This window comes from Eretmochelys imbricata, chromosome 14 (assembly GCF_965152235.1).
Source record: "Eretmochelys imbricata isolate rEreImb1 chromosome 14, rEreImb1.hap1, whole genome shotgun sequence".
Taxonomy (NCBI): Eukaryota; Metazoa; Chordata; order Testudines; family Cheloniidae; genus Eretmochelys; species Eretmochelys imbricata.
Window position 1 is genome coordinate 55,559,481 of NC_135585.1, and position 25,757 is coordinate 55,585,237.

The window sequence follows — 25,757 nt, forward strand, 5'->3', positions numbered from 1 at the left end:
TTGTCCCCTGTCCCCTCTTTGTCTCTAGTTCCCGGGTGAGCTCACCCCCCCACCTGGCCCCTCCTCAGGCCATGCTCTTGGCCGGGGAATGGGGCGCAGCTCCCTTGCTGAGAGGCAGGAAGTCTATGCGGGCCATTGGGCCTCTGCAAAGAGTAAACAGCCATTTTCCTCCCACCTAGCAACAATGCAGCATAGAGGGGAAACTGAGGCACTCACAGTATTCATACAAAATATTACAGAAAATTCCCACTCCATCCCCCAGCTCACTAACAGCAGATCGGAGCTGGCACCCCTAGGAGGGTAATGGCCCTGCTTCCAATTCCTTGCCCCACACGGGGCTGCTGGCGGACTGCACCCCTCTAGATCCTGCTGTGTAGCCATGCCCGAAGCGGCAGGTGTGTGGCCAGGAAATTGTCCATCTTCTGTCAGTGTGGCTCTGGGCTGCTGTTCTACCTGGTAACAGACTAGTCAATGCAGCCCCACCCCGCTCTAACCCACTAGCCCCTACTCTCCTCCCAGAGCTGGGATAGAACCCGGGAGTCCTGGCTCCCAGCCCCCTGCTCTAACTCACTAGACCCCCTGAGCTGATAGAACCCAGGAGTCCTGACTAACTCTCTGCCCCCCCTCCCCGGCTCGAATCCACTTCCCCTCCCCAGCCAGGACTATTATTATTGCTATATTACCGCAGGGTCGAGGAGACGGTCGTGCCCAGGACCCCCTTGGGCTCGGTGCTGCCCAGACGCAGAACAAAAACACAGAACCTACCCCTGGAGCCCGGGTCCCTCACACCCAGCTCTGGAGGGGCCCTGCCCCCAGGAGCTCTCAGCCCAGCCCAGCCAGCGACCTGGAGCGGCCTCCCCCGGCGCCCCGCGGGCCGTAGTGTTGTCAGGGCTCCCTGTGGGTAGCTGGGCCTATGACCCATGGGGAGCCTGCTTGCTTCCCGGGCACCCCAGCTCAGCCTGGACACCCTGCCAGGACCCTCCTGGTTCCCATGCCCCACCCGCACCCACCGCCTTGGTGTATGTAGCCGTGTTTGACCCCTACACCCAGGCCCTGGCTCCTACAGCCCCCGGTGGGGCCCACTGGGCAGTCCCTCCCTGAAGGGTTTATTGAGTGGCACAGGCCAGTGCCGGCTCCATGCGGCTCCTGGATCCCAGCGATCCCATGGTGCCCTGTCACAGATCCACAGGTCCCGTGCTCTGGGAGGACCCACAGTCCCTGGGAGGGCCCCTTCAGGGCGCCAGACCCACTTAGTGTCTCACTCTCTGACTAGGGCAAGTGATGTGACTTCACCACGAACCTCGGAGCCCTCAGCACCCTGCTTCATGCTGTGAGCTCCCTGGGTGGGATGTTTTGCTTATAAGAAGCACACGAGATCTTTTTCAGGGGAAAAGGCAATATGCCTCGTTTATTAGAGATACAACAATTAGCATATGCATTCAATCACACACACGCTGTCCTGCCAGTTACCAGTCCAGAGTCCAGATCAATCTAGTGGCCAGCTAGGTTGATTATGGGTAGGGAGGAGCCGGGTTCCATCGGTCATGACACGATGCTCCCGGAAAGTCTTGGCAGGACGAACCCAAAGTCTCATGGCAAGGCAGCCTGTTAGATAGTGATCTTCCTTCATTGGGACCAAGGAGTTCTGCACAGTCATGCTGTAATCAGTTGTTGTTTGACGAGTGCTTGTTTTCTTAAATTGTTTTTCTCATCCTTTATCTTGTCCTTTATCCACTTATCTTCTAACACACACATTCCTCATTCACACACAAAACAGGATTGATTTACACGGAGCATTTGAACAGGAACATCAAGTTGCAATGCAGGAGAAAACAATCATTCCATTCTTTTACTTCTTTCAAAATGCTAAACCTACAACGAAGTGGTGACCCGAAAGGTCTGTCACTGCCTTGAAATCAGCTTCAGACACAAGATTCTGGCCGATGCATCTCTACCAATGGCCCATTGGGCCATTCCTTCCTGCTTTCAGAAAGGGTGGCTGGCAGGATATGGTGAAATCCTACATCAACACATTTAATACATGCTACATTATTCTTCTTTATCCTTCATTCTAAATTATACAAAGTACAACCATAAAATCCTACTACTACAAGGACACTGAGAGAGACTTGTGCACCCAAAGGGAGCGCTGCCCTGCCATCTGGGTGTGCCCAGCGGGGGAACAAAGGGCTGAGGAGGGGCCAGGTTGTGTGTGTGTGTGGCGGGGGGGGGGGGGCCTGGAAGCTGGGGCTCTCTCCTGAGCTGGGACAAAGGAGGAGTCAAAGGACTGTGGGCTTGGGGCTGACCAGGCTGCAACTCTGCTCTCTGTGCTAACCAAGGGCTGTCTGCGCTATGGTGCAGCCAACTAACAGGCCCCACAGCTGGCGTCTGTCACACCCGGGTCCCTGGTCTCTGCAGAGTGAACCACCTTTCCCTGCCACCTAGTTAACCATGCAGCACGGAGGGCTAACGGAGGCATACACAGTAGTTATCCAAAATATTTCAGAAAATTCCCGTTCTGTGACAGCTCCCAAAGGTCCAACATGCCCTGAACATGACAGAGGAAGGAAAATCCCAACCCCACAGCCCGGGCCCCGATCCCTCAGCACGCCAAACCAGATCAGCCCTCGGGGCCCTCAGCTCTGGAGCTGGGCACGGATCCAGCCCCAAGGTCCATGTCCCCAGGAGAGGGGCCAATCCCCACTCCTGGGCCGGTGCTGCCTGCTCAGGCCCTGTACTCCCCTGGTCTAACGTCCTGGTAGCCCCTGGAAGGAGAGAGCAGAGGGGATGAGTTAGGGGGTGTAAAGACCCCACCCCCACCCCCGAGAGGGAGAGGACTCACCTGCGTCTGCTTCTCCACAGCACCACGGCCACGGCGGCTACGGCCAGAGCCCCCAGGGTGATGCCCACGACCAGGCCGGGGCCCCAGCCCCTGCTGTGCCCTGTAAAACAGGGGGTGCCATGCTGGGAACGGGGACAGGAGTATGGGCCCTGGTCCCTCCGCCTCTCCCGCAGTCGCCCCCAGCCACCCGACCCACTGCCCTCAGCCCCCCTGACCTCAGCCTCCCCTGCAGTCCCCTCTGCTGCCCCCACACCTGACCCACTGGGAATGGACACAGGAATATGGATCCTGTTCCCTCAGCCTCCCCTGCAGTCCCACCTGCTCCCCCCACAGTCCCACCCCCTCAGCCTCCCTCTGCTCCAGTCCTTCTCCCCTCTGTCCGACCCCCTCCAGACCCCTGACTCTCTCCCCAACCACCCCAAGCCCTCCCCAGCCCTGCCCCTCCTGGCTCCACACAGATCTCTCTGCCCACCCCATTCGTGCTCCCCTCCGCCCTCACCCTGCTCCCTCCATCCCAGTCCTGTCCCGTCCCCCTCAGCTCCTCCATCCTGCTCCCCCTGGTCCATCTCCACACCCCTCACTCACCCCTCTGCTTCCCTCCGCCCGAATCCCGCTGCCTGGACCCACCCCCATCCCACTCAGGACGTGCAGGAAAAGCCCCCAGAGACCAAGACCGCACGCCCACCCCCTGGGGACGTGCACCTACCCCAGGGGATCAGCAGGCTCTGGCCCCCCAGGCTGCTGTGCTCCACCCGGCAGGCGTAGCTGTGCCCGTCGCCCGGCTCCACGGCCAGGGAGCTGCGCAGCTGGTAGGTCAGGTCCGCGTTGGGCAGGATCCCGCTGGAGCTCAGCCGCCCGCCCGGCCCCACCTCCTCCCCGTCCTGCAGCCAGGCCACGCGGATGGGCCGGGGGTAGAAACCGGTGACCCGGCAAACCAGCAGTAACGACGCGGGGGTCCCGGCTGGGGGAGGCGCTCGGGCAAACACCACGGCGACCGGCCGCTCTGAGACAGGGGGAGAGAGACGGGGCGGGGGAGAGGGGACGATTCAGTCTGAGCCTCAGGGACTCACTAGCCAAACCCAGCTCCATCCCCCGGGGTCAGGCGTTGGCCCCACTGTCCTGGCCAGGCCCCAATTCTGTCCCCTGCAGTTACCAGGGGTGAGGGAATCCCCCTTCACTTCCTGTCCTAAACGGCTGTGCAGTGCGGCTATGAAATGGCTACGGTGCTCCACCCCAGCTATAGCTGCATTTGTACACCAGGCCAGGGGTCCCTGGATAAACAGCCCCCAGAGGTGACTGCCTCTCAGTGAGCAGGGAGTGGTGACCAGCCTCACCTTGCCTCTCCAGAGACTCTTTCCCATACTGGGCAAAGGTATTGAGCCCATAGACACACATTGTTCTCTCAAGAAACGGGAACAGGGTGGACAGGCTCTTATCCTGGTTGACAAGATACTCGACGTAGATCCCCAGCTTGTCCCCCTGCCGAGTGACCCATTTGCCTGTGTCCATGTCGAAGCTGATGAAGTCCTCGCCGTCCACCGCAGCATCACAGACTCTCCTCAAGGTGCCGTTGGGGTGCAGCTCGCAGCTGAAGAAGACCTGGGTAACGAAGGGGTCTGGAACAGGAAGGGCAGGTGGGATGAGGACGGGCGTCCGGAGGTCACCGTCGGGGGGCAGAAATAGACAGATGGGGGGGGCAGGGTTACGACATAACGTCAAGTGATATGAAGACGTTTGGCCACACGATGGCGGCAGGATGGTGGGGCGGCCCTGGCTGGAGTTCAGGGCACCTTGCAGTTTCTGTTTAAAACTGATTTTTCAAAGTGCTCTAAGGTCCACGTGTACAGACAGATCGGGTTGAGAATCGCTGTGAGACATCAGGGCCTGAGGCATCTGGGGTCCCTTGGTCACGGGGTGGGGGAGATACAGACCCCCGCCCAAGTGACCTGCTTTTCAAATCTAGAGCTTTTTTGGAAGTTATTTGTGCTGCTCAGAGGAAAACTGTGGCCCTGAGCCTCGATAAACGTACATCCCTGGGCTCCCCGGAGCGGGGCTCCGCACCGGTAGCAAGGACAGGTTTGGCTTCCCAACGCAACGTTACCCAAGTCCCCGGGCCGTGGTTCTGCGTGTGGAGCGGTGGCGCACCTGTGCCCACAGAGAGGTCACCCCTCTGCGAGCGATTGTTTCCTCAGCAGCACCTCAGGCCGACCCCCCGAGTCAGACACTCGCTCAGCGGGAGAGGCAGCAACCTCCGAGCCCCGGGAGGAGCCGTCCGCGCCCTGTCACCGAGAGGGTCCTGCGCCTGTGAGCTGTGAGGGCAGGCCGGCTCTCCCGCTGTCGTGAAACGCACCTAGCTCTGCCCCAGCAAGGTGCCGGGGGGACTTTGTGGTGCTCATTTGGGGGCAGGTGGTTAAGGGGTTCCTGAGAGAAAGTCTCCCCGGGGGACCTTAGTGCTCCAGCACAGACCCTGGGCTGAGCAGCTGAGCAGAGGGAGCTGGGTCTGTCCCATGCCCCGAGGCAGCGCGGGTTGTGGGGGGAGGCACTATCTTAGCTCTGCATTTCCTGCTCGTGGGCTGGGTGTTTCGTGGCTCGCAGAGGTGTCAGTTTGCAACGTTCAGGGAGGACAGGTGGCACCGTGAGCAGCCGACACGCTCCTTCCACAAAGGCCTTCGGTAGGACACGTGGCCACGGGCCGGGTCAGGGGCTGGGACACGGGGCCTTTCCCCTCTAGGGTGCGCAGGCTACAATCTGGCCCCAGAGCTGGGGGACTGGCTCAGTGGGGTGCAGAATGGGACACGGGGTGTTTCCCCTCTAGGGTGGGCAGGCAGGTGGAGCAGGTCGGAGTGTGGGGGCATGCACTTTTCCGGGGCCCCCCAATTGGCCTGGGCCCCTGGGCATGGGCCCCATTTGCCCATTGGCTAATCCGCCACTGGCCCCAGAGTGCGGGGACTGGCTAGTTCAGTGGTGCGAGAAAAGGCATATACGGCCTTTCCCCTTTAGGGGGTCCCCGCTCCGACCTGGCCCCAAGGCAGGAGACTGGCTGGCTTGGGGGGTCAGGGAATGGCCAATCAAGTGGCATCATATTTGTCACCCTGTCAGGACCCACTCAGTCGCTGCTGTGAGTGTGTCAGTTCTCAGCTCCCTGCTGGGTTTGGGGAGTGAACCCCTCAGACCGTGCCATACTCACAGCCCTCTCCTGCATCCTTAACCACTTTGTTCACCAGACGGATGAAGTCTGACAGGTAGCGATGGAGCAGCAGCTCCAGGTCCTGCCACTGCTTCGGTTTCAGGCCCTGCTGGGCCCAGGGCTGCCGGAAGCGGATCTGGCAGGTGCTGCAGTCCATGGAGTGGGTCTCCAGGTCGCCCAGCAGGGCCATCCCTTCCATGTCCGCGGAGCTGGCGTTGTGGAAGACATTGATCTGGAGCAGCCGGAGGGTGAGAGGTGCTGAGGGGAGAGAAGGGGAGGCTGGGGGGAGGCATCAGGAAAGAAGTGGAGAACAAAGTGGATGGGGAGAGAGATTAATGAGTCTCCCAGGCTCCAGGATCTCCCTGCAGACCTCTAACCCGCCTCCCCCATCCTTCACCCACAGCAACGGTCACTAGGCCAGCGTGGTGCTGCCCCACCCTGGTTTTAGTATTACACCATCCACATCCATCCCAGTAGGAAAAAAGGGCAGGGAGGGGGGTCCCCACTTACCAGCCCGGGCCCCCCATGCCCAGGGGAGGAGCAGCAGAGGGAGCAGCATCCTGGCAGGGGAAGCGGGACCCAGGCTGTGGCAGGTGTCAGGGCAGCGGGACAAGGGGTCCAGAGTCGCCCACATGCTGTAGGTTCCTACCCAGGACACACCCCTCTCTGCCAACTTCTCTCTTTGTCTGTCTCTGCTCAGCTCCGTCCCCGCAGCTGCCAGCCCCGAGCCAATCAGGGCAGAGGGAGTCGGGGAGTGGAGGCAGCGCGGGAGGGGGATCGCCGACCGCAAGATCAGAACCAGGCCCTGTCCCTGGGTCAGTGCGTGTGTGTGACGCCCCCTCCATCTCCTCCAGCCTGGGGTACCACTGCTCCCAGCCCAGCCCCTAGCACCGCCCTGGGGCAATGGGGCCAGCCCTGTCTGCCCGGGCAGAGCCCCCTGCTGCCCATTGCCCCGCTGCCTGCAGCACGGCCCCTAGCGCCGCCCTGGGGCAATGGGGCCAGCCCTGTCTGCCCGGGCAGAGCCCCCTGCTGCCCCCGTCCCGCTGCCTGCAGCACGGCCCCCCAGTACCGCCCTGGGGCAATGGGGAGCGTGCCCCACCCCCCGGTAGGGCCAGATTCACACACAGGCAAACTAGGCGGGTAACTAAGGCTCCAATCTGCAGCGGGACCGAAAGCGGTCAGCATCCTGCCCCTTCCTGCGGGGGGGGGGCGCTGCCCACCCATCGCTGCAGCCTGGCCCCACACCCCAACCGTGGCCCCGTGGGGGTGGGGGGGCGTTTGGAGGGGGTTTCCCCCCCACTCAATCCACAGAGGGGGCTGGGGCTGGCTGCCCCAGGATGAACAAAGGAGATGGGGTGTGGGGGGTCACTCCCTGCCTGCCCCTCCCAATAGTCCCTCCCCTCTTTCAGTAGCCCCGCCCCCTCCCTGGCCTCTTTCCTCTTAGCCCCTCCCCCCTCTGCCCCTTCCTCCAGCTTGCTAGCCACGCCCACTCTAGGGCCCCGCCTCCCCATTCCCCTCCCCGTCCCGTCCCTCTCCCACGCTCCGCCCTTTCCCTCACCCGTTCAGGCAGGGTTATTGTAGGGTCGCTGGGGAGCGCTGGGCGGTGGGCGGGCTGGGGTGTTATTGTAGAGTCGCTGGGGAGCGCTGGGCGGTGGACAGGCTGGGGTGTTATTGAAGGGTCGCTGGGGAGCGCTGGGCGGTGGGCGGGCTGGGGTGTTATTGTAGGGTTCCTGGGGAGCGCTGGGCGGTGGACAGGCTGGGGTGTTATTGTAGGGTCGCTGGGGAGCGCTGGGCGGTGGGCGGGCTGGGGTGTTATTGTAGGGTTCCTGGGGAGCGCTGGGCGGTGGACAGGCTGGGGTGTTATTGTAGGGTCGCTGGGGAGCGCTGGGCGGTGGACCGGCTGGGGTGTTATTGTAGGGTCGCTGGGGAGCGCTGGGCGGTGGACCGGCTGGGGTGTTACTGTAGGGTCGCTGGGGAGCGCTGTGCCGTGGACAGGCTGGGGTGTTATTGTAGGGTCGCTGGGGAGCGCTGGGCGGTGGACCGGCTGGGGTGTTATTGTAGGGTCGCTGGGGAACGCTGGGCGGTGGACGGGCTGGGGTGTTACTGTAGGGTCGCTGGGGAGCGCTGGGCGGTGGACGGGCTGGGGTGTTATTGTAGGGTCGCTGGGCAGCGCTGGGCCGTGGACAGGCTGGGGTGTTATTGTAGGGTCGCTGGGGAGCGCTGAGCGGTGGACGGGCTGGGGTGTTACTGTAGGGTCGCTGGGCAGCGCTGGGCCGTGGACAGGCTGGGGTGTTATTGTAGGGTCGCTGGGGAGCGCTGAGCGGTGGACGGGCTGGGGTGTTACTGTAGGGTCGCTGGGCAGCGCTGGGCCGTGGACAGGCTGGGGTGTTATTGTAGAGTCGCAGGGGAGCGCTGAGCGGTGGACGGGCTGGGGTGTTACTGTAGGGTCGCTGGGCAGCGCTGGGCCGTGGACAGGCTGGGGTGTTATTGTAGGGTCGCTGGGGAGCGCTGAGCGGTGGACGGGCTGGGGTGTTACTGTAGGGTCGCTGGGGAGCGCTGGGCGGTGGACCGGCTGGGGTGTTACTGTAGGGTCGCTGGGCAGCGTTGGGCCGTGGACGGGCTGGGGTGTTACTGTAGGGTCGCTGGGCAGCGCTGGGCCGTGGACAGGCTGGGGTGTTATTGTAGGGTCGCTGGGGAGCGCTGAGCGGTGGACGGGCTGGGGTGTTACTGTAGGGTCGCTGGGGAGCGCTGGGCGGTGGACGGGCTGGGGTGTTATTGTAGGGTCGCTGGGGAGCGCTGGGCCGTGGACGGGCTGGGGTGTTACTGTAGGGTCGCTGGGGAGCACTGGGCCGTTGACGGGCTGGGGTGTTACTGTAGGGTCGCTGGGGAGCGCTGGGCGGTGGACAGGCTGGGGTGTTATTGTAGGGTCGCTGGGGAGCGCTGGGCCGTGGACAGGCTGGGGTGTTACTGTAGGGTCACTGGGGAGCGCTGGGCCGTGGACGGGCTGGGGTGTTATTGTAGGGTCGCTGGGGAGTGCTGGGCCGTGGACGGGCTGGGGTGTTATTGTAGGGTCGCTGGGGAGCGCTGGGCGGTGGACGGGCTGGGTGTTATTGTAGGGTCGCTGGGGAGCGCTGGGCGGTGGACGGGCTGGGTGTTATTGTAGGGTCGCTGGGGAGCGCTGGGCGGTGGACAGGCTGGGGTGTTATTGTAGGGTCGCAGGGGAGCGCTGGGCGGTGGACGGGCTGGGGTGTTATTGTAGGGTCGCTGGGGAGCGCTGGGCGGTGGACAGGCTGGGGTGTTATTGTAGGGTCGCAGGGGAGTGCTGGGCCGTGGACGGGCTGGGTGTTATTGTAGGGTCGCAGGGGAGCGCTGAGCGGTGGACGGGCTGGGGTGTTACTGAAGGGTCGCTGGGGAGCGCTGGGCGGTGGACAGGCTGGGGTGTTATTGTAGGGTCGCAGGGGAGCGCTGGGCGGTGGACGGGCTGGGGTGTTATTGTAGGGTCGCTGGGGAGCGCTGGGCGGTGGACCGACTGTGGTGTTATTGTAGGGTCGCTGGGGAGCGCTGGGCGGTGGACGGGCTGGGGTGTTATTGTAGGGTCGCTGGGGAGCGCTGGGCGGTGGACAGGCTGGGGTGTTACTGTAGGGTCGCTGGGGAGCGCTGGGCGGTGGACCGGCTGGGGTGTTATTGTAGGGTCGCTGGGGAGCGCTGGGCTGTGGACAGGCTGGGGTGTTACTGTAGGGTCGCTGGGGAGAGCTGGGCGGTGGATGGGCTGGGGTGTTACTGTAGGGTCGCTGGGGAGCGCTGGGCGGTGGACCGGCTGGGGTGTTATTGTAGGGTCGCTGGGGAGCTCTGGGCGGTGGACAGGCTGGGGTGTTATTGTAGGGTCGCTGGGGAGCGCTGGGCGGTGGACCGACTGGTGTGTTATTGTAGGGTCGCTGGGGAGCGCTGGGCGGTGGACCGACTGGTGTGTTATTGTAGGGTCGCTGGGGAGCGCTGGGCGGTGGACGGGCTGGGGTGTTATTGTAGGGTCGCTGGGGAGCGCTGGGCGGTGGACAGGCTGGGGTGTTATTGTAGGGTCGCTGGGGAGCGCTGGGCTGTGGACAGGCTGGGGTGTTACTGTAGGGTTGCTCGGGAGTGCTGGGTGTGTAGACATGCTGGCTTGTTATTGTAGGATTGCTGTTGATAAGCTGGGTTGTTATTGTAGGGTCGCTGGGGAGCTCTGGGTGGTGGACAGGCTGGTTTGTTATTGTAGGGTTGCTCGGGAGTGCTGGGTGTGTAGACATGCTGGCTTGTTATTGTAGGATTGCTGTTGATAAGCTGGAGTGTTATTGTAGGGTCGCTGGGGAGCGCTGGGCGGTGGACGGGCTGGGGTGTTATTGTAGGGTCGCTGGGGAGCACTGGGCCGTGGACGGGCTGGGGTGTTACTGTAGGGTCGCTGGGGAGCGCTGGGCCGTGGACGGGCTGGGGTGTTATTGTAGGGTCTCTGGGGAGCGCTGGGCGGTGGACAGGCTGGGGTGTTATTGTAGGGTCGCTGGGGAGCGCTGGGCCGTGGACGGGCTGGGGTGTTATTGTAGGGTCTCTGGGGAGCGCTGGGCGGTGGACAGGCTGGGGTGTTATTGTAGGGTCGCTGGGGAGCGCTGGGCGGTGGACAGGCTGGGGTGTTACTGTAGGGTCGCTGGGGAGCGCTGGGCAGTGGACAGGCTGGGGTGTTATTGTAGAGTCGCACGGGAGCGCTGGGCGGTGGACGGGCTGGGGTGTTATTGTAGGGTCGCTGGGGAGCGCTGGGCGGTGGACAGGCTGGGGTGTTACTGTAGGGTCGCTGGGGAGCGCTGTGCCGTGGACGGGCTGGGGTGTTACTGTAGGGTCGCTGGGGAGCGCTGGGCCGTGGACGGGCTGGGGTGTTATTGTAGGGTCTCTGGGGAGCGCTGGGCGGTGGACGGACTGGGGTGTTATTGTAGAGTCGCAGGGGAGCGCTGGGCGGTGGACGGGCTGGGGTGTTATTGTAGGGTTGCAGGGGAGCGCTGAGCGGTGGACGGGCTGGGGTGTTATTGTAGGGTCGCTGGGGAGCGCTGGGCGGTGGACGGGCTGGGGTGTTATTGTAGGGTCGCTGGGGAGCGCTGGGCGGTGGACGGGCTGGAGTGTTATTGTAGGGTCGCTGGGGAGCGCTGAGCGGTGGACAGGCTGGGGTGTTATTGTAGGGTCGCTGGGGAGCGCTGGGCGGTGGACGGGCTGGGGTGTTACTGTAGGGTCGCTGGGGAGCGCTGGGCGGTGGACGGGCTGGGGTGTTATTGTAGGGTCGCTGGGGAGCGCTGGGCGGTGGACGGGCTGGGGTGTTACTGTAGGGTCGCTGGGGAGCGCTGGGCGGTGGACCGACTGTGGTGTTATTGTAGGGTCGCTGGGGAGCGCTGGGCCGTGGACAGGCTGGGGTGTTACTGTAGGGTCGCTGGGGAGTGCTGGGCGGTGGACCGGCTGGGGTGTTACTGTAGGGTCGCTGGGGAGCGCTGGGCGGTGGACCGGCTGGGGTGTTATTGTAGGGTCGCAGGGGAGCGCTGGGCGGTGGACCGGCTGGGGTATTACTGTAGGGTCGCTGGGGAGCGCTGGGCGGTGGACAGGCTGGGGTGTTACTGTAGGGTCGCTGGGGAGCGCTGGGCCGTGGACGGGCTGGGGTGTTACTGAAGGGTCGCTGGGGAGCGCTGGGCCGTGGACGGGCTGGGGTGTTATTGTAGGGTCGCAGGGGAGCGCTGGGCCGTGGACAGGCTGGGGTGTTATTGTAGGGTCGCTGGGGAGCGCTGGGCGGTGGACGGCCTGGGGTGTTACTGTAGGGTCGCTGGGGAGCGCTGGGCGGTGGACCGGCTGGGGTGTTACTGTAGGGTCGCTGGGGAGCGCTGGGCGGTGGACCGGCTGGGGTGTTACTGTAGGGTCGCTGGGGAGCGCTGAGCGGTGGACGGGCTGGGGTGTTATTGTAGAGTCGCACGGGAGCGCTGGGCGGTGGACGGGCTGGGGTGTTATTGTAGGGTCGCTGGGGAGCGCTGGGCGGTGGACAGGCTGGGGTGTTATTGTAGGGTTGCTGGGGAGCGCTGTGCCGTGGACGGGCTGGGGTGTTATTGTAGGGTCGCTGGGGAGCGCTGGGCGGTGGACAGGCTGGGGTGTTATTGTAGGGTCGCTGGGGAGCGCTGGGCGGTGGACAGGCTGGGGTGTTATTGTAGGGTCGCTGGGGAGCGCTGGGCGGTGGACAGGCTGGGGTGTTACTGTAGGGTTGCTGGGGAGCGCTGTGCCGTGGACAGGCTGGGGTGTTACTGTAGGGTCGCTGGGGAGCGCTGGGCCGTGGACGGGCTGGGGTGTTATTGTAGGGTCTCTGGGGAGCGCTGGGCGGTGGACGGGCTGGGGTGTTATTGTAGGGTCTCTGGGGAGCGCTGGGCGGTGGGCGGGCTGGGGTGTTATTGTAGGGTCTCTGGGGAGCGCTGGGCGGTGGACGGGCTGGGGTGTTATTGTAGAGTCGCAGGGGAGCGCTGGGCGGTGGACGGGCTGGGGTGTTATTGTAGGGTCGCTGGGGAGCGCTGGGCGGTGGACGGGCTGGGGTGTTATTGTAGGGTCGCAGGGGAGCGCTGGGCGGTGGACGGGCTGGGGTGTTATTGTAGGGTTGCAGGGGAGCGCTGAGCGGTGGACGGGCTGGGGTGTTACTGTAGGGTCGCTGGGGAGCGCTGGGCGGTGGACGGGCTGGGGTGTTACTGTAGGGTCGCTGGGGAGCGCTGGGCGGTGGACGGGCTGGGGTGTTATTGTAGGGTCGCGGGGGAGAGCTGGGCGGTGGACAGGCTGGGGTGTTACTGTAGGGTCGCTGGGGAGCGCTGGGCGGTGGACCGGCTGGGGTGTTGCTGTAGGGTCGCTGGGGAGCGCTGGGCGGTGGACAGGCTGGGGTGTTACTGTAGGGTCGCTGGGGAGCGCTGGGCCGTGGACGGGCTGGGGTGTTACTGAAGGGTCGCTGGGGAGCCTGGGCGGTGGACGGGCTGGGGTGTTATTGTAGGGTCGCAGGGGAGCGCTGGGCCGTGGACAGGCTGGGGTGTTATTGTAGGGTCGCTGGGGAGCGCTGGGCGGTGGACAGGCTGGGGTGTTATTGTAGGGTCGCTGGGGAGCGCTGGGCCGTGGACGGGCTGGGGTGTTACTGAAGGGTCGCTGGGGAGCCTGGGCGGTGGACGGGCTGGGGTGTTATTGTAGGGTCGCAGGGGAGCGCTGGGCCGTGGACAGGCTGGGGTGTTATTGTAGGGTCGCTGGGGAGCGCTGGGCGGTGGGCGGGCTGGGGTGTTATTGTAGAGTCGCTGGGGAGCTCTGGGCGGTGGACAGGCTGAGGTGTTATTGTAGGGTCGCTGGGGAGCGCTGGGCGGTGGACGGGCTGGGGTGTTATTGTAGGGTCGCTGGGGAGCGCTGGGCGGTGGACGGGCTGGGGTGTTACTGTAGGGTCGCTGGGGAGCACTGGGCGGTGGACGGGCTGGGGTGTTATTCTAGGGTCGCTGGGGAGCGCTGGGCGGTGGACAGGCTGGGGTGTTATTGTAGGGTCGCTGGGGAGCGCTGGGCGGTGGACGGGCTCGGGTGTTATTGTAGGGTCGCTGGGGAGCGCTGGGCGGTGGACGGGCTGGGGTGTTACTGTAGGGTCGCTGGGGAGCGCTGGGCGGTGGACAGGCTGGGGTGTTATTGTAGGGTCGCTGGGGAGCGCTGGGCGGTGGAGAGGCTGGGGTGTTCCTGTAGAGTCGCTGGGGAGCGCTGGGCGGTGGACGGGCTGGGGTGTTATTGTAGGGTCGCTGGGGAGCACTGGGCCGTGGACGGGCTGGGGTGTTACTGTAGGGTCGCTGGGGAGCGCCGGGCCGTGGACAGGCTGGGGTGTTATTGTAGGGTCGCTGGGGAGCGCTGGGCGGTGGACAGGCTGGGGTGTTATTGTAGGGTCTCTGGGGAGCGCTGGGCGGTGGACGGGCTGGGGTGTTATTGTAGGGTCGCTGGGGAGCGCTGGGCGGTGGAGAGGCTGGGGTGTTCCTGTAGAGTCGCTGGGGAGCGCTGGGCGGTGGACGGGCTGGGGTGTTATTGTAGGGTCGCTGGGGAGCACTGGGCCGTGGACGGGCTGGGGTGTTACTGTAGGGTCGCTGGGGAGCGCCGGGCCGTGGACAGGCTGGGGTGTTATTGTAGGGTCGCTGGGGAGCGCTGGGCGGTGGACAGGCTGGGGTGTTATTGTAGGGTCGCTGGGGAGCGCTGGGCGGTGGACAGGCTGGGGTGTTATTGTAGGGTCGCTGGGGAGCGCTGGGCGGTGGACAGGCTGGGTTTTACTGTAGGGTCGCTGGCGAGCGCTGGGCCGTGGATGGGCTGGGGTGTTATTGTAGAGTCGCAGGGGAGCGCTGGGCGGTGGACGGGCTGGGGTGTTATTGTAGGGTCTCTGGGGAGCGCTGGGCGGTGGACAGGCTGGGGTGTTATTGTAGAGTCGCAGGGGAGCGCTGAGCGGTGGACGGGCTGGGGTGTTATTGTAGGGTCTCTGGGGAGCGCTGGGCGGTGGACGGGCTGGGGTGTTATTGTAGGGTCGCTGGGGAGCGCTGGGCCGTGGACGGGCTGGGGTGTTACTGTAGGGTCGCTGGGGAGCGCTGGGCCGTGGACGGGCTGGGGTGTTATTGTAGGGTCGCTGGGGAGCGCTGAGCGGTGGACGGGCTGGGGTGTTACTGTAGGGTCGCTGGGGAGCGCTGGGCCGTGGACGGGCTGGGTTGTTATTGTAGGGTCGCTGGGGAGCGCTGGGCGGTGGACGGGCTGGGGTGTTACTGTAGGGTCGCTGGGGAGCGCTGGGCGGTGGACGGGCTGGGGTGTTATTGTAGGGTCGCAGGGGAGCGCTGGGCCGTGGACAGGCTGGGGTGTTATTGTAGGGTCGCTGGGGAGCGCTGGGCGGTGGACGGGCTGGGGTGTTACTGTAGGGTCGCTGGGGAGCGCTGGGCGGTGGACGGGCTGGGGTGTTACTGTAGGGTCGCTGGGGAGCGCTGGGCCGTGGACAGGCTGGGGTGTTATTGTAGGGTCGCTGGGGAGCGCTGGGCGGTGGACAGGCTGGGGTATTATTGTAGGGTCGCAGGGGAGCGCTGGGCCGTGGACAGGCTGGGGTGTTATTATAGGGTCTCTGGGGAGCGCTGAGCGGTGGACGGGCTGGGGTGTTACTGTAGGGTCGCTGGGGAGCGCTGGGCCGTGGACGGGCTGGGGTGTTATTGTAGGGTCGCTGGGGAGCGCTGGGCAGTGGACGGGCTGGGGTGTTATTGTAGGGTCGCTGGGGAGAGCTGGGCGGTGGACAGACTGGGGTGTTATTGTAGGGTCGCTGGGGAACGCTGGGCGGTGGACAGGCTGGGGTGTTATTGTAGGGTCGCAGGGGAGCGCTGGGCCGTGGACAGGCTGGGGTGTTATTGTAGGGTCGCTGGGGAGCGCTGGGCGGTGAACGGGCTGGGGTGTTACTGTAGGGTCGCTGGGGAGCGCTGGGTGGTGGACGGGCTGGGGTGTTATTGTAGGGTTGCAGGGGAGCGCTGAGCGGTGGACGGGCTGGGGTGTTATTGTAGGGTCGCTGGGGAGCGCTGGGCGGTGGACAGGCTGGGGTGTTATTGTAGGGTCGCTGGGGAGCGCTGGGCGGTGGACGGGCTGGGGTGTTATTGTAGGGTCGCTGGGGAGAGCTGGGCGGTGGACAGACTGGGGTGTTATTGTAGGGTCGCTGGGGAGCGCTGGGCGGTGGACAGGCTGGGGTGTTATTGTAGGGTCGCAGGGGAGCGCTGGGCCGTGGACAGGCTGGGGTGTTATTGTAGGGTCGCTGGGGAGCGCTGGGCTGTGGACGGGCTGGGGTGTTACTGTAGGGTCTCTGGGGAGCGCTGGGCGGTGGACAGGCTGGGGTGTTATTATAGGGTCTCTGGGGAGCGCTGAGCGGTGGACGGGCTGGGGTGTTACTGTAGGGTCGCTGGGGAGCGCTGGGCGGTGGACCGGCTGGGGTGTTACTGTCGGGTCGCTGGGGAGCGATGGGTGGTGGACAGGCTGGGGTGTTATTGTAGGGTCGCTGGGGAGCGCTGGGCGGTGGACTGGCTGGGGTGTTACTGTAGGGTCGCTGGGGAGCGCTGGGCGGTGGACAGGCTGGGGTGTTACTGTAGGGTCGCTGGGGAGCGCTGGGCGGTGGACAGGCTGGGGTGTTACTGTAGGGTCGCTGGGGAGCGCTGGGCGGTGGACGGGCTGGGGTGTTATTGTAGGGTCGCTGAGGAGTGCTGGGCGGTGGACACGCTGGGGTGTTACTGTAGGGTCGCTGGGGAGAGCTGGGCGGTGGATGGGCTGGGGTGTTACTGTAGGGTCGCTGGGGAGCGCTGGGCGGTGGACAGGCTGGGGTGTTACTGTAGGGTCGCTGGGGAGCGCTGGGCGGTGGACAGGCTGGGGTGTTACTGTAGGGTCGCTGGGGAGCGCTGGGCGGTGGACAGGCTGGGGTGTTACTGTAGGGTCGCTGGGGAGCGCTGGGTGGTGGACAGGCTGGGGTGTTACTGTAGGGTTGCTCGGGAGTGCTGGGTGTGTAGACATGCTGGCTTGTTATTGTAGGATTGCTGTTGATAAGCTGGGGTGTTATTGTAGGGTCGCTGGGGAGCTCTGGGCGGTGGATGGGCTGGGGTGTTATTGTGGGGTCGCTGGGGAGCACTGGGCCGTGGACGGGCTGGGGTGTTACTGTAGGATCGCTGGGGAGCGCTGGGCCGTGGACAGGCTGGGGTGTTACTGTAGGGTCGCTGGGGAGCGCATGGCGGTGGACAGGCTGGGGTGTTACTGTAGGGTCGCTGGGGAGCGCTGAGCGGTGGACGGGCTGGGGTGTTACTGTAGGGTCGCTGGGGAGCGCTGGGCCGTGGACAGGCTGGGGTGTTACTGAAGGGTCGCTGGGGAGCGCTGGGCCGTGGACGGGCTGGGGTGTTATTGTAGGGTCGCAGGGGAGCGCTGGGCGGTGGACGGGCTGGGGTGTTATTGTAGGGTCGCAGGGGAGCGCTGGGCTGTGGACGGGCTGGGGTGTTATTGTAGGGTCGAAGGGGAGCGCTGTGCCGTGGACGGGCTGGGGTGTTACTGTAGGGTCTCTGGGGAGCGCTGGGCGGTGGACGGGCTGGGGTGTTACTGTAGGGTCGCTGGGGAGCGCTGGGCCGTGGACGGGCTGGGGTGTTATTGTAGGGTCGCTGGGGAGCGCTGGGCTGTGGGCAGGCTGGGTTGTTATTGTAGGGTCGCTGGGGAGCGCTGGGCGGTGGACCGGCTGGGGTGTTACTGTAGGGTCGCTGGGGAGCGCTGAGCGGTGGACGGGCTGGGGTGTTACTGTAGGGTCGCTGGGGAGCGCTGGGCCGTGGACGGGCTGGGGTGTTATTGTAGGGTCGCTGGGGAGCGCAGGGCAGTGGACGGGCTGGGGTGTTACTGTAGGGTCGCTGGGGAGCGCTGAGCGGTGGACGGGCTGGGGTGTTATTGTAGGGTCGCTGGGGAGAGCTGGGCGGTGGACGGGCTGGGGTGTTACTGTAGGGTCGCTGGGGAGCGCTGGGCCGTGGACGGGCTGGGATGTTATTGTAGGGTCGCTGGGGAGAGCTGGGCGGTGGACAGACTGGGGTATTATTGTAGGGTCGCAGGGGAGCGCTGGGCCGTGGACAGGCTGGGGTGTTATTATAGGGTCTCTGGGGAGCGCTGAGCGGTGGACGGGCTGGGGTGTTACTGTAGGGTCGCTGGGGAGCGCTGGGCCGTGGACAGGCTGGGGTGTTACTGTAGGGTCGCTGGGGAGCGCTGGGCCGTGGACGGGCTGGGATGTTATTGTAGGGTCGCTGGGGAGAGCTGGGCGGTGGACAGACTGGGGTATTATTGTAGGGTCGCAGGGGAGCGCTGGGCCGTGGACAGGCTGGGGTGTTATTATAGGGTCTCTGGGGAGCGCTGAGCGGTGGACGGGCTGGGGTGTTACTGTAGGGTCGCTGGGGAGCGCTGGGCCGTGGACAGGCTGGGGTGTTACTGAAGGGTCGCTGGGGAGCGCTGGGCCGTGGACGGGCTGGGGTGTTATTGTAGGGTCGCTGGGGAGAGCTGGGCGGTGGACAGACTGGGGTGTTATTGTAGGGTTGCTGGGGAGTGCTGGGCGGTGGACGGGCTGGGGTGTTATTGTAGGGTCGCTGGGGAGAGCTGGGCGGTGGACAGACTGGGGTGTTATTGTAGGGTTGCTGGGGAGCGCTGGGCGGTGGACAGGCTGGGGTGTTATTGTAGGGTCGCAGGGGAGCGCTGGGCCGTGGACAGGCTGGGGTGTTATTGTAGGGTCGCTGGGGAGCGCTGGGCTGTGGACGGGCTGGGGTGTTACTGTAGGGTCTCTGGGGAGCGCTGGGCGGTGGACAGGCTGGGGTGTTATTATAGGGTCTCTGGGGAGCGCTGAGCGGTGGACGGGCTGGGGTGTTACTGTAGGGTCGCTGGGGAGCGCTGGGCGGTGGACCGGCTGGGGTGTTACTGTCGGGTCGCTGGGGAGCGATGGGCGGTGGACAGGCTGGGGTGTTACTGTAGGGTCGCTGGGGAGCGCTGGGCGGTGGACAGGCTGGGGTGTTACTGTAGGGTCGCTGGGGAGCGCTGGGCGGTGGACGGGCTGGGGTGTTATTGTAGGGTCGCTGGGGAGTGCTGGGCGGTGGACACGCTGGGGTGTTACTGTAGGGTCGCTGGGGAGCGCTGGGCGGTGGATGGGCTGGGGTGTTACTGTAGGGTCGCTGGGGAGCGCTGGGCGGTGGACCGGCTGGGGTGTTATTGTAGGGTCGCTGGGGAGCTCTGGGCGGTGGACAGGCTGGGGTGTTATTGTAGGGTCGCTGGGGAGCTCTGGACGGTGGACGGGCTGGGGTGTTATTGTAGGGTCGCTGGGGAGCGCTGGGCGGTGGACCGACTGGTGTGTTATTGTAGGGTCGCTGGGGAGCGCTGGGCGGTGGACGGGCTGGGGTGTTATTGTAGGGTCGCTGGGGAGTGCTGGGCGGTGGACCGGCTGGGGTGTTATTGTAGGGTCGCTGGGGAGCGCTGGGCGGTGGACCGCCTGGGGTGTTATTGTAGGGTCGCTGGGGAGCGCTGGGCTGTGGACAGGCTGGGGTGTTACTGTAGGGTTGCTAGGGAGTGCTGGGTGTGTAGACATGCTGGCTTGTTATTGTAGGATTGCTGTTGATAAGCTGGGTTGTTATTGTAGGGTCACTGGGGAGCTCTGGGTGGTGGACAGGCTGGTTTGTTATTGTAGGGTTGCTCGGGAGTGCTGGGTGTGTAGACATGCTGGCTTGTTATTGTAGGATTGCTGTTGATAAGCTGGGGTGTTATTGTAGGGTCGCTGGGGAGCGCTGGGCCGTGGACGGGCTGGGGTGTTATTGTAGGGTCGCTGGGGAGCACTGGGCCGTGGACGGGCTGGGGTGTTACTGTAGGGTCGCTGGGGAGCGCTGGGCGGTGGACAGGCTGGGGTGTTATTGTAGGGTCGCAGGGGAGCGCTGGGCGGTGGACGGGCTGGGGTGTTACTGTAGGGTCGCAGGGGAGCGCTGGGCGGTGGACAGGCTGGGGTGTTACTGTAGGGTCGCTGGGGAGCGCTGGGCGGTGGACGGGCTGGGGTGTTACTGTAGGGTCGCTGGGCAGCGCTGGGCCGTGGACGGGCTGGGGTGTTATTGTAGGGTCGCTGGGGAGCGCTGGGCGGTGGACGGGCTGGGGTGTTACTGTAGGGTCGCTGGGGAGCGCTGGGCCGTGGACAGGCTGGGGTGTTATTGTAGGGTCGCTGGGGAGCGCTGAGCGGTGGACGGGCTGGGGTGTTACTGTAGGGTCGCTGGGGAGCGCTGGGCCGTGGACAGGCTGGGGTGTTATTGTAGGGTCGCTGGGGAGCGCTGGGCGGTGGACGGGCTGGGGTGTTACTGTAGGGTCGCTGGTGAGCGCTGGGCCGTGGACGGGCTGGGGTGTTATTGTAGGGTCGCTGGGGAGCGCTGGGCCGTGGACGGGCTGGGGTGTTATTGTAGAGTCACAGGGGAGCGCTGAGCGGTGGACGGGCTGGGGTGTTACTGTAGGGTCGCTGGGGAGCGCTGGGCGGTGGACGGGCTGGGGTGTTATTGTAGAGTCACAGGGGAGCGCTGAGCCGTGGACGGGCTGGGGTGTTATTGTAGGGTCGCTGGGGAGCGCTGGGCGGTGGACGGGCTGGGGTGTTATTGTAGAGTCGCAGGGGAGCGCTGGGCGGTGGACAGGCTGGGGTGTTATTGTAGGGTCGCTGGGGAGCGCTGGGCGGTGGACAGGCTGGGGTGTTACTGTAGGGTCGCTGGGGAGCGCTGGGCGGTGGACAGGCTGGGGTGTTACTGTAGGGTCGCTGGGGAGAGCTGGACGGTGGACAGACTGGGGTGTTATTGTAGGGTCGCTGGGGAGCGCTGGGCGGTGGACAGGCTGGGGTGTTATTGTAGGGTCGCTGGGGAGCGCTGGGCGGTGGACCGACTGGGGTGTTATTGTGGGGTCGCTAGGGAGTGCTGGGCGGTGGACCGACTGTGGTGTTATTGTAGGGTCGCTGGGGAGCGCTGGGCGGTGGACGGGCTGGGGTGTTATTGTAGGGTCGCTGGGGAGCGCTGGGCGGTGGACGGGCTGGGGTGTTATTGTAGGGTCGCTGGGGAGCGCTGGGCCGTGGACAGGCTGGGGTGTTACTGTAGGGTCGCTGGGGAGCGCTGGGCGGTGGACCGGCTGGGGTGTTATTGTAGGGTCGCTGGGGAGCGCTGGGCTGTGGACAGGCTGGGGTGTTACTGTAGGGTCGCTGGGGAGAGCTGGGCGGTGGACGGGCTGGGGTGTTACTGTAGGGTCGCTGGGGAGCGCTGGGCGGTGGACCGGCTGGGGTGTTATTGTAGGGTCGCTGGGGAGCGCTGGGCGGTGGACCGACTGGTGTGTTATTGTAGGGTCGCTGGGGAGCGCTGGGCGGTGGACGGGCTGGGGTGTTATTGTAGGGTCGCTGGGGAGCGCTGGGCGGTGGACAGGCTGGGTGTTACTGTAGGGTCGCTGGGGAGCGCTGGGCGGTGGACGGGCTGGGGTGTTACTGTAGGGTCGCTGGGGAGCGCTGGGCGGTGGACCGCCTGGGGTGTTATTGTAGGGTCGCTGGGGAGCGCTGGGCTGTGGAGAGGCTGGGGTGTTACTGTAGGGTTGCTCGGGAGTGCTGGGTGTGTAGACATGCTGGCTTGTTATTGTAGGATTGCTGTTGATAAGCTGGGTTGTTATTGTAGGGTCGCTGGGGAGCTCTGGGTGGTGGACAGGCCTGTTTGTTATTGTAGGGTTGCTCGGGAGTGCTGGGTGTGTAGACATGCTGGCTTGTTATTGTAGGATTGCTGTTGATAAGCTGGGGTGTTATTGTAGGGTCGCTGGGGAGCGCTGGGCGGTGGACGGGCTGGGGTGTTATTGTAGGGTCGCTGGGGAGCGCTGGGCGGTGGACGGGCTGGGGTGTTACTGTAGGGTCGCTGGGGAGCGCTGGGCGGTGGACGGGCTGGGATGTTACTGTAGGGTCGCTGGGGAGCGCTGGGCGGTGGATGGGCTGGGGTGTTATTGTAGGGTCGCTGGGGAGCGCTGGGCGGTGGACCGCCTGGGGTGTTACTGTAGGGTCGCTGGGGAGCGCTGGGCGGTGGACGGGCTGGGGTGTTATTGTAGAGTCGCTGGGGAGCGCTGGGCGGTGGACGGGCTGGGGTGTTACTGTAGGGTCGCTGGGGAGCGCTGGGCGGTGGACGGGCTGGGGTGTTATTGTAGGGTCGCTGGGGAGCGCTGGGCGGTGGACAGGCTGGGGTGTTATTGTAGGGTCGCTGGGGAGCGCTGGGCGGTGGACGGGCTGGGGTGTTATTGTAGGGTCGCTGGGGAGCGCTGGGCAGTGGACCGACTGGGGTGTTATTGTAGGGTCGCTGGGCAGCGCTGGGCCGTGGACGGGCTGGGGTGTTACTGTAGGGTCGCTGGGGAGCGCTGGGCGGTGGACGGGCTGGGGTGTTATTGTAGGGTCGCTGGGGAGCGCTGGGCGGTGGACGGGCTGGGGTGTTATTGTAGGGTCGCTGGGGAGCGCTGGGCGGTGGACAGGCTGGGGTGTTATTGTAGGGTCGCTGGGGAGCGCTGGGCGGTGGACAGGCTGGGGTGTTATTGTAGGGTCGCTGGGGAGCGCTGGGCCGTGGACGGGCTGGGGTTTTATTGTAGGGTCGCAGGGGAGCGCTGGGCGGTGGACGGGCTGGGGTGTTATTGTAGGGTCGCAGGGGAGCGCTGGGCCGTGGACGGGCTGGGGTTTTATTGTAGGGTCGCAGGGGAGCGCTGGGCGGTGGACCGGCTGGGGTGTTACTCTAGGGTCGCTGGGGAGCGCTGGGCGGTGGACGGGCTGGGGTGTTATTGTAGGGTCGCTGGGGAGAGCTGGAAGGTGGACAGACTGGGGTGTTATTGTAGGGTCGCTGGGGAGCGCTGGGCGGTGGACAGGCTGGGGTGTTATTGTAGGGTCGCTGGGGAGCGCTGGGCGGTGGACCGACTGTGGTGTTATTGTAGGGTCGCTGGGGAGCGCTGGGCGGTGGACGGGCTGGGGTGTTATTGTAGGGTCGCTGGGGAGCGCTGGGCGGTGGACGGGCTGGGGTGTTATTGTAGGGTCGCTGGGGAGCGCTGGGCCGTGGACAGGCTGGGGTGTTACTGTAGGGTCGCTGGGGAGCGCTGGGCGGTGGACCGGCTGGGGTGTTATTGTAGGGTCGCTGGGGAGCGCTGGGCTGTGGACAGGCTGGGGTGTTACTGTAGGGTCGCTGGGGAGAGCTGGGCGGTGGACGGGCTGGGGTGTTACTGTAGGGTCGCTGGGGAGCGCTGGGCGGTGGACCGGCTGGGGTGTTATTGTAGGGTCGCTGGGGAGCTCTGGGCGGTGGACAGGCTGGGGTGTTATTGTAGGGTCGCTGGGGAGCTCTGGACGGTGGACGGGCTGGGGTGTTATTGTAGGGTCGCTGGGGAGCGCTGGGCGGTGGACCGACTGGTGTGTTATTGTAGGGTCGCTGGGGAGCGCTGGGCGGTGGACGGGCTGGGGTGTTATTGTAGGGTCGCTGGGGAGCGCTGGGCGGTGGACAGGCTGGGGTGTTATTGTAGGGTCGCTGGGGAGCGCTGGGCGGTGGACAGGCTGGGGTGTTACTGTAGGGTCGCTGGGGAGCGCTGGGCGGTGGACCGCCTGGGGTGTTATTGTAGGGTCGCTGGGGAGCGCTGGGCTGTGGAGAGGCTGGGGTGTTACTGTAGGGTTGCTCGGGAGTGCTGGGTGTGTAGACATGCTGGCTTGTTATTGTAGGATTGCTGTTGATAAGCTGGGTTGTTATTGTAGGGTCGCTGGGGAGCTCTGGGTGGTGGACAGGCTGGTTTGTTATTGTAGGGTTGCTCGGGAGTGCTGGGTGTGTAGACATGCTGGCTTGTTATTGTAGGATTGCTGTTGATAAGCTGGGGTGTTATTGTAGGGTCGCTGGGGAGCGCTGGGCGGTGGACGGGCTGGGGTGTTATTGTAGGGTCGCTGGGGAGCGCTGGGCGGTGGACGGGCTGGGGTGTTATTGTAGGGTCGCTGGGGAGCGCTGGGCGGTGGACGGGCTTGGGTGTTATTGTAGAGTCGCTGGGGAGCGCTGGGCGGTGGACGGGCTGGGGTGTTACTGTAGGGTTGCTGGGGAGCGCTGGGCGGTGGACGGGCTGGGGTGTTACTGTAGGGTCGCTGGGGAGCGCTGGGCCGTGGACGGGCTGGGGTGTTACTGTAGGGTCGCTGGGGAGCGCTGGGCGGTGGACGGGCTGGGGTGTTATTGTAGGGTCGCTGGGGAGCGCTGGGCCGTGGACGGGCTGGGGTGTTATTGTAGGGTCGCAAGGGAGCGCTGGGCCGTGGACGGGCTGGGGTGTTATTGTAGGGTCGCTGTGGAGCGCTGGGCCGTGGACGGGCTGGGGTGTTATTGTAGGGTCGCTGGGGAGCGCTGGGCGGTGGACGGGCTGGGGTGTTATTGTAGGGTCGCTGGGGAGCGCTGGGCGGTGGACGGGCTGGGGTGTTATTGTAGGGTCGCTGGGGAGCGGTGGGCGGTGGACGGGCTGGGGTGTTATTGTAGGGTCGCTGGGGAGCGCTGGGCGGTGGACGGGCTGGGGTGTTATTGTAGGGTCGCTGGGGAGCGCTGGGCGGTGGACGGGCTGGGGTGTTATTGTAGGGTCGCTGGGGAGCGCTGGGCGGTGGACGGGCTGGGGTGTTATTGTAGGGTCGCAGGGGAGCGCTGGGCCGGGGACGGGCTGGGGTGTTATTGTAGGGTCGCTGGGGAGCTCTGGGCGGTGGACGGGCTGGGGTGTTATTGTAGGGTCGCTGGGGAGCGCTGGGCGGTGGACGGGCTGGGGTGTTATTGTAGGGTCGCTGGGGAGCGCTGGGCGGTGGACCGGCTGGGGTGTTACTGTAGGGTCGCTGGGGAGCGCTGGGCGGTGGACCGGCTGGGGTGTTACTGTAGGGTCGCTGGGGAGCGCTGGGCGGTGGACAGGCTGGGGTGTTATTGTAGGGTCGCTGGGGAGCGCTGGGCGGTGGACGGGCTGGGGTGTTATTGTAGGGTCGCTGGGGAGCGCTGGGCGGTGGACGGGCTGGGGTGTTATTGTAGGGTCGCTGGGGAGCGCTGGGCGGTGGACGGGCTGGGGTGTTACTGTAGGGTCGCTGGGGAGCGCTGGGCGGTGGACGGGCTGGGGTGTTACTGTAGGGTCGCTGGGGAGCGCTGGGCGGTGGACAGGCTGGGGTGTTATTGTGGGGTCGCTGGGGAGCACTGGGCCGTGGACGGGCTGGGGTGTTACTGTAGGGTCGCTGGGGAGCCCTGGGCCGTGGACAGGCTGGGGTGTTACTGTAGGGTCGCTGGGGAGCGCTGGGCGGTGGACCGGCTGGGGTGTTACTGTAGGGTCGCTGGGGAGCGCTGGGCGGTGGACGGGCTGGGGTGTTATTGTAGGGTCGCTGGGGAGCGCTGGGCGGTGGACGGGCTGGGGTGTTATTGTAGGGTCGCTGGGGAGCGCTGGGCGGTGGACGGGCTGGGGTGTTACTGTAGGGTCGCTGGGGAGCGCTGGGCGGTGGACAGGCTGGGGTGTTACTGTAGGGTCGCTGGGGAGCGCTGGGCGGTGGGCGGGCTGGGGTGTTATTGTAGGGTCGCTGGGGAGCGCTGGGCGGTGGGCGGGCTGGGGTGTTATTGTAGAGTCGCTGGGGAGCGCTGGGCGGTGGACAGGCTGGGGTGTTACTGTAGGGTCGCTGGGGAGCGCTGGGCGGTGGGCGGGCTGGGGTGTTATTGTAGGGTCGCTGGGGAGCGCTGAGCGGTGGACGGGCTGGGGTGTTACTGTAGGGTCGCTGGGGAGCGCTGGGCGGTGGACAGGCTGGCGTGTTACTGTAGGGTCGCTGGGGAGCGCTGGGCGGTGGACAGGCTGGGGTGTTATTGTAGGGTCGCTGGGGAGCACTGGGCGGTGGACCGGCTGGGGTGTTATTGTAGGATCGCAGGGGAGCGCTGCGCGGTGGACAGGCTGGGGTGTTATTGTAGGGTCTCTGGGGAGCGCTGGGCCGTGGACAGGCTGGGGTGTTATTGTAGAGTCGCAGGGGAGCGCTGGGCGGTGGACGGGCTGGGGTGTTATTGTAGGGTTGCAGGGGAGCGCTGAGCGGTGGACGGGCTGGGGTGTTATTGTAGGGTCGCTGGGGAGCGCTGGGCGGTGGACGGGCTGGGGTGTTATTGTAGGGTCGCTGGGGAGAGCTGGGCGGTGGACAGACTGGGGTGT

General features: G+C 65.3%; 1 protein-coding gene across 1 annotated transcript; it reads right to left on the minus strand.

Annotated features, from left to right (window-relative positions):
* Positions 1 to 2,231: 2,231 nt before the first annotated feature.
* Positions 2,232 to 6,622, minus strand: LOC144274773 (antigen-presenting glycoprotein CD1d-like). The gene is made up of 6 exons (XM_077833858.1): positions 6,540 to 6,622; positions 6,030 to 6,308; positions 4,177 to 4,458; positions 3,549 to 3,845; positions 2,843 to 2,942; positions 2,232 to 2,765 (listed from the first exon to the last, which is right to left on the minus strand). Exons 1-6 carry the CDS (start codon positions 6,586 to 6,588, stop codon positions 2,726 to 2,728), a joined length of 1,047 nt encoding a protein of 348 aa, XP_077689984.1. The 5' UTR covers positions 6,589 to 6,622; the 3' UTR covers positions 2,232 to 2,725.
* Positions 6,623 to 25,757: the final 19,135 nt, after the last annotated feature.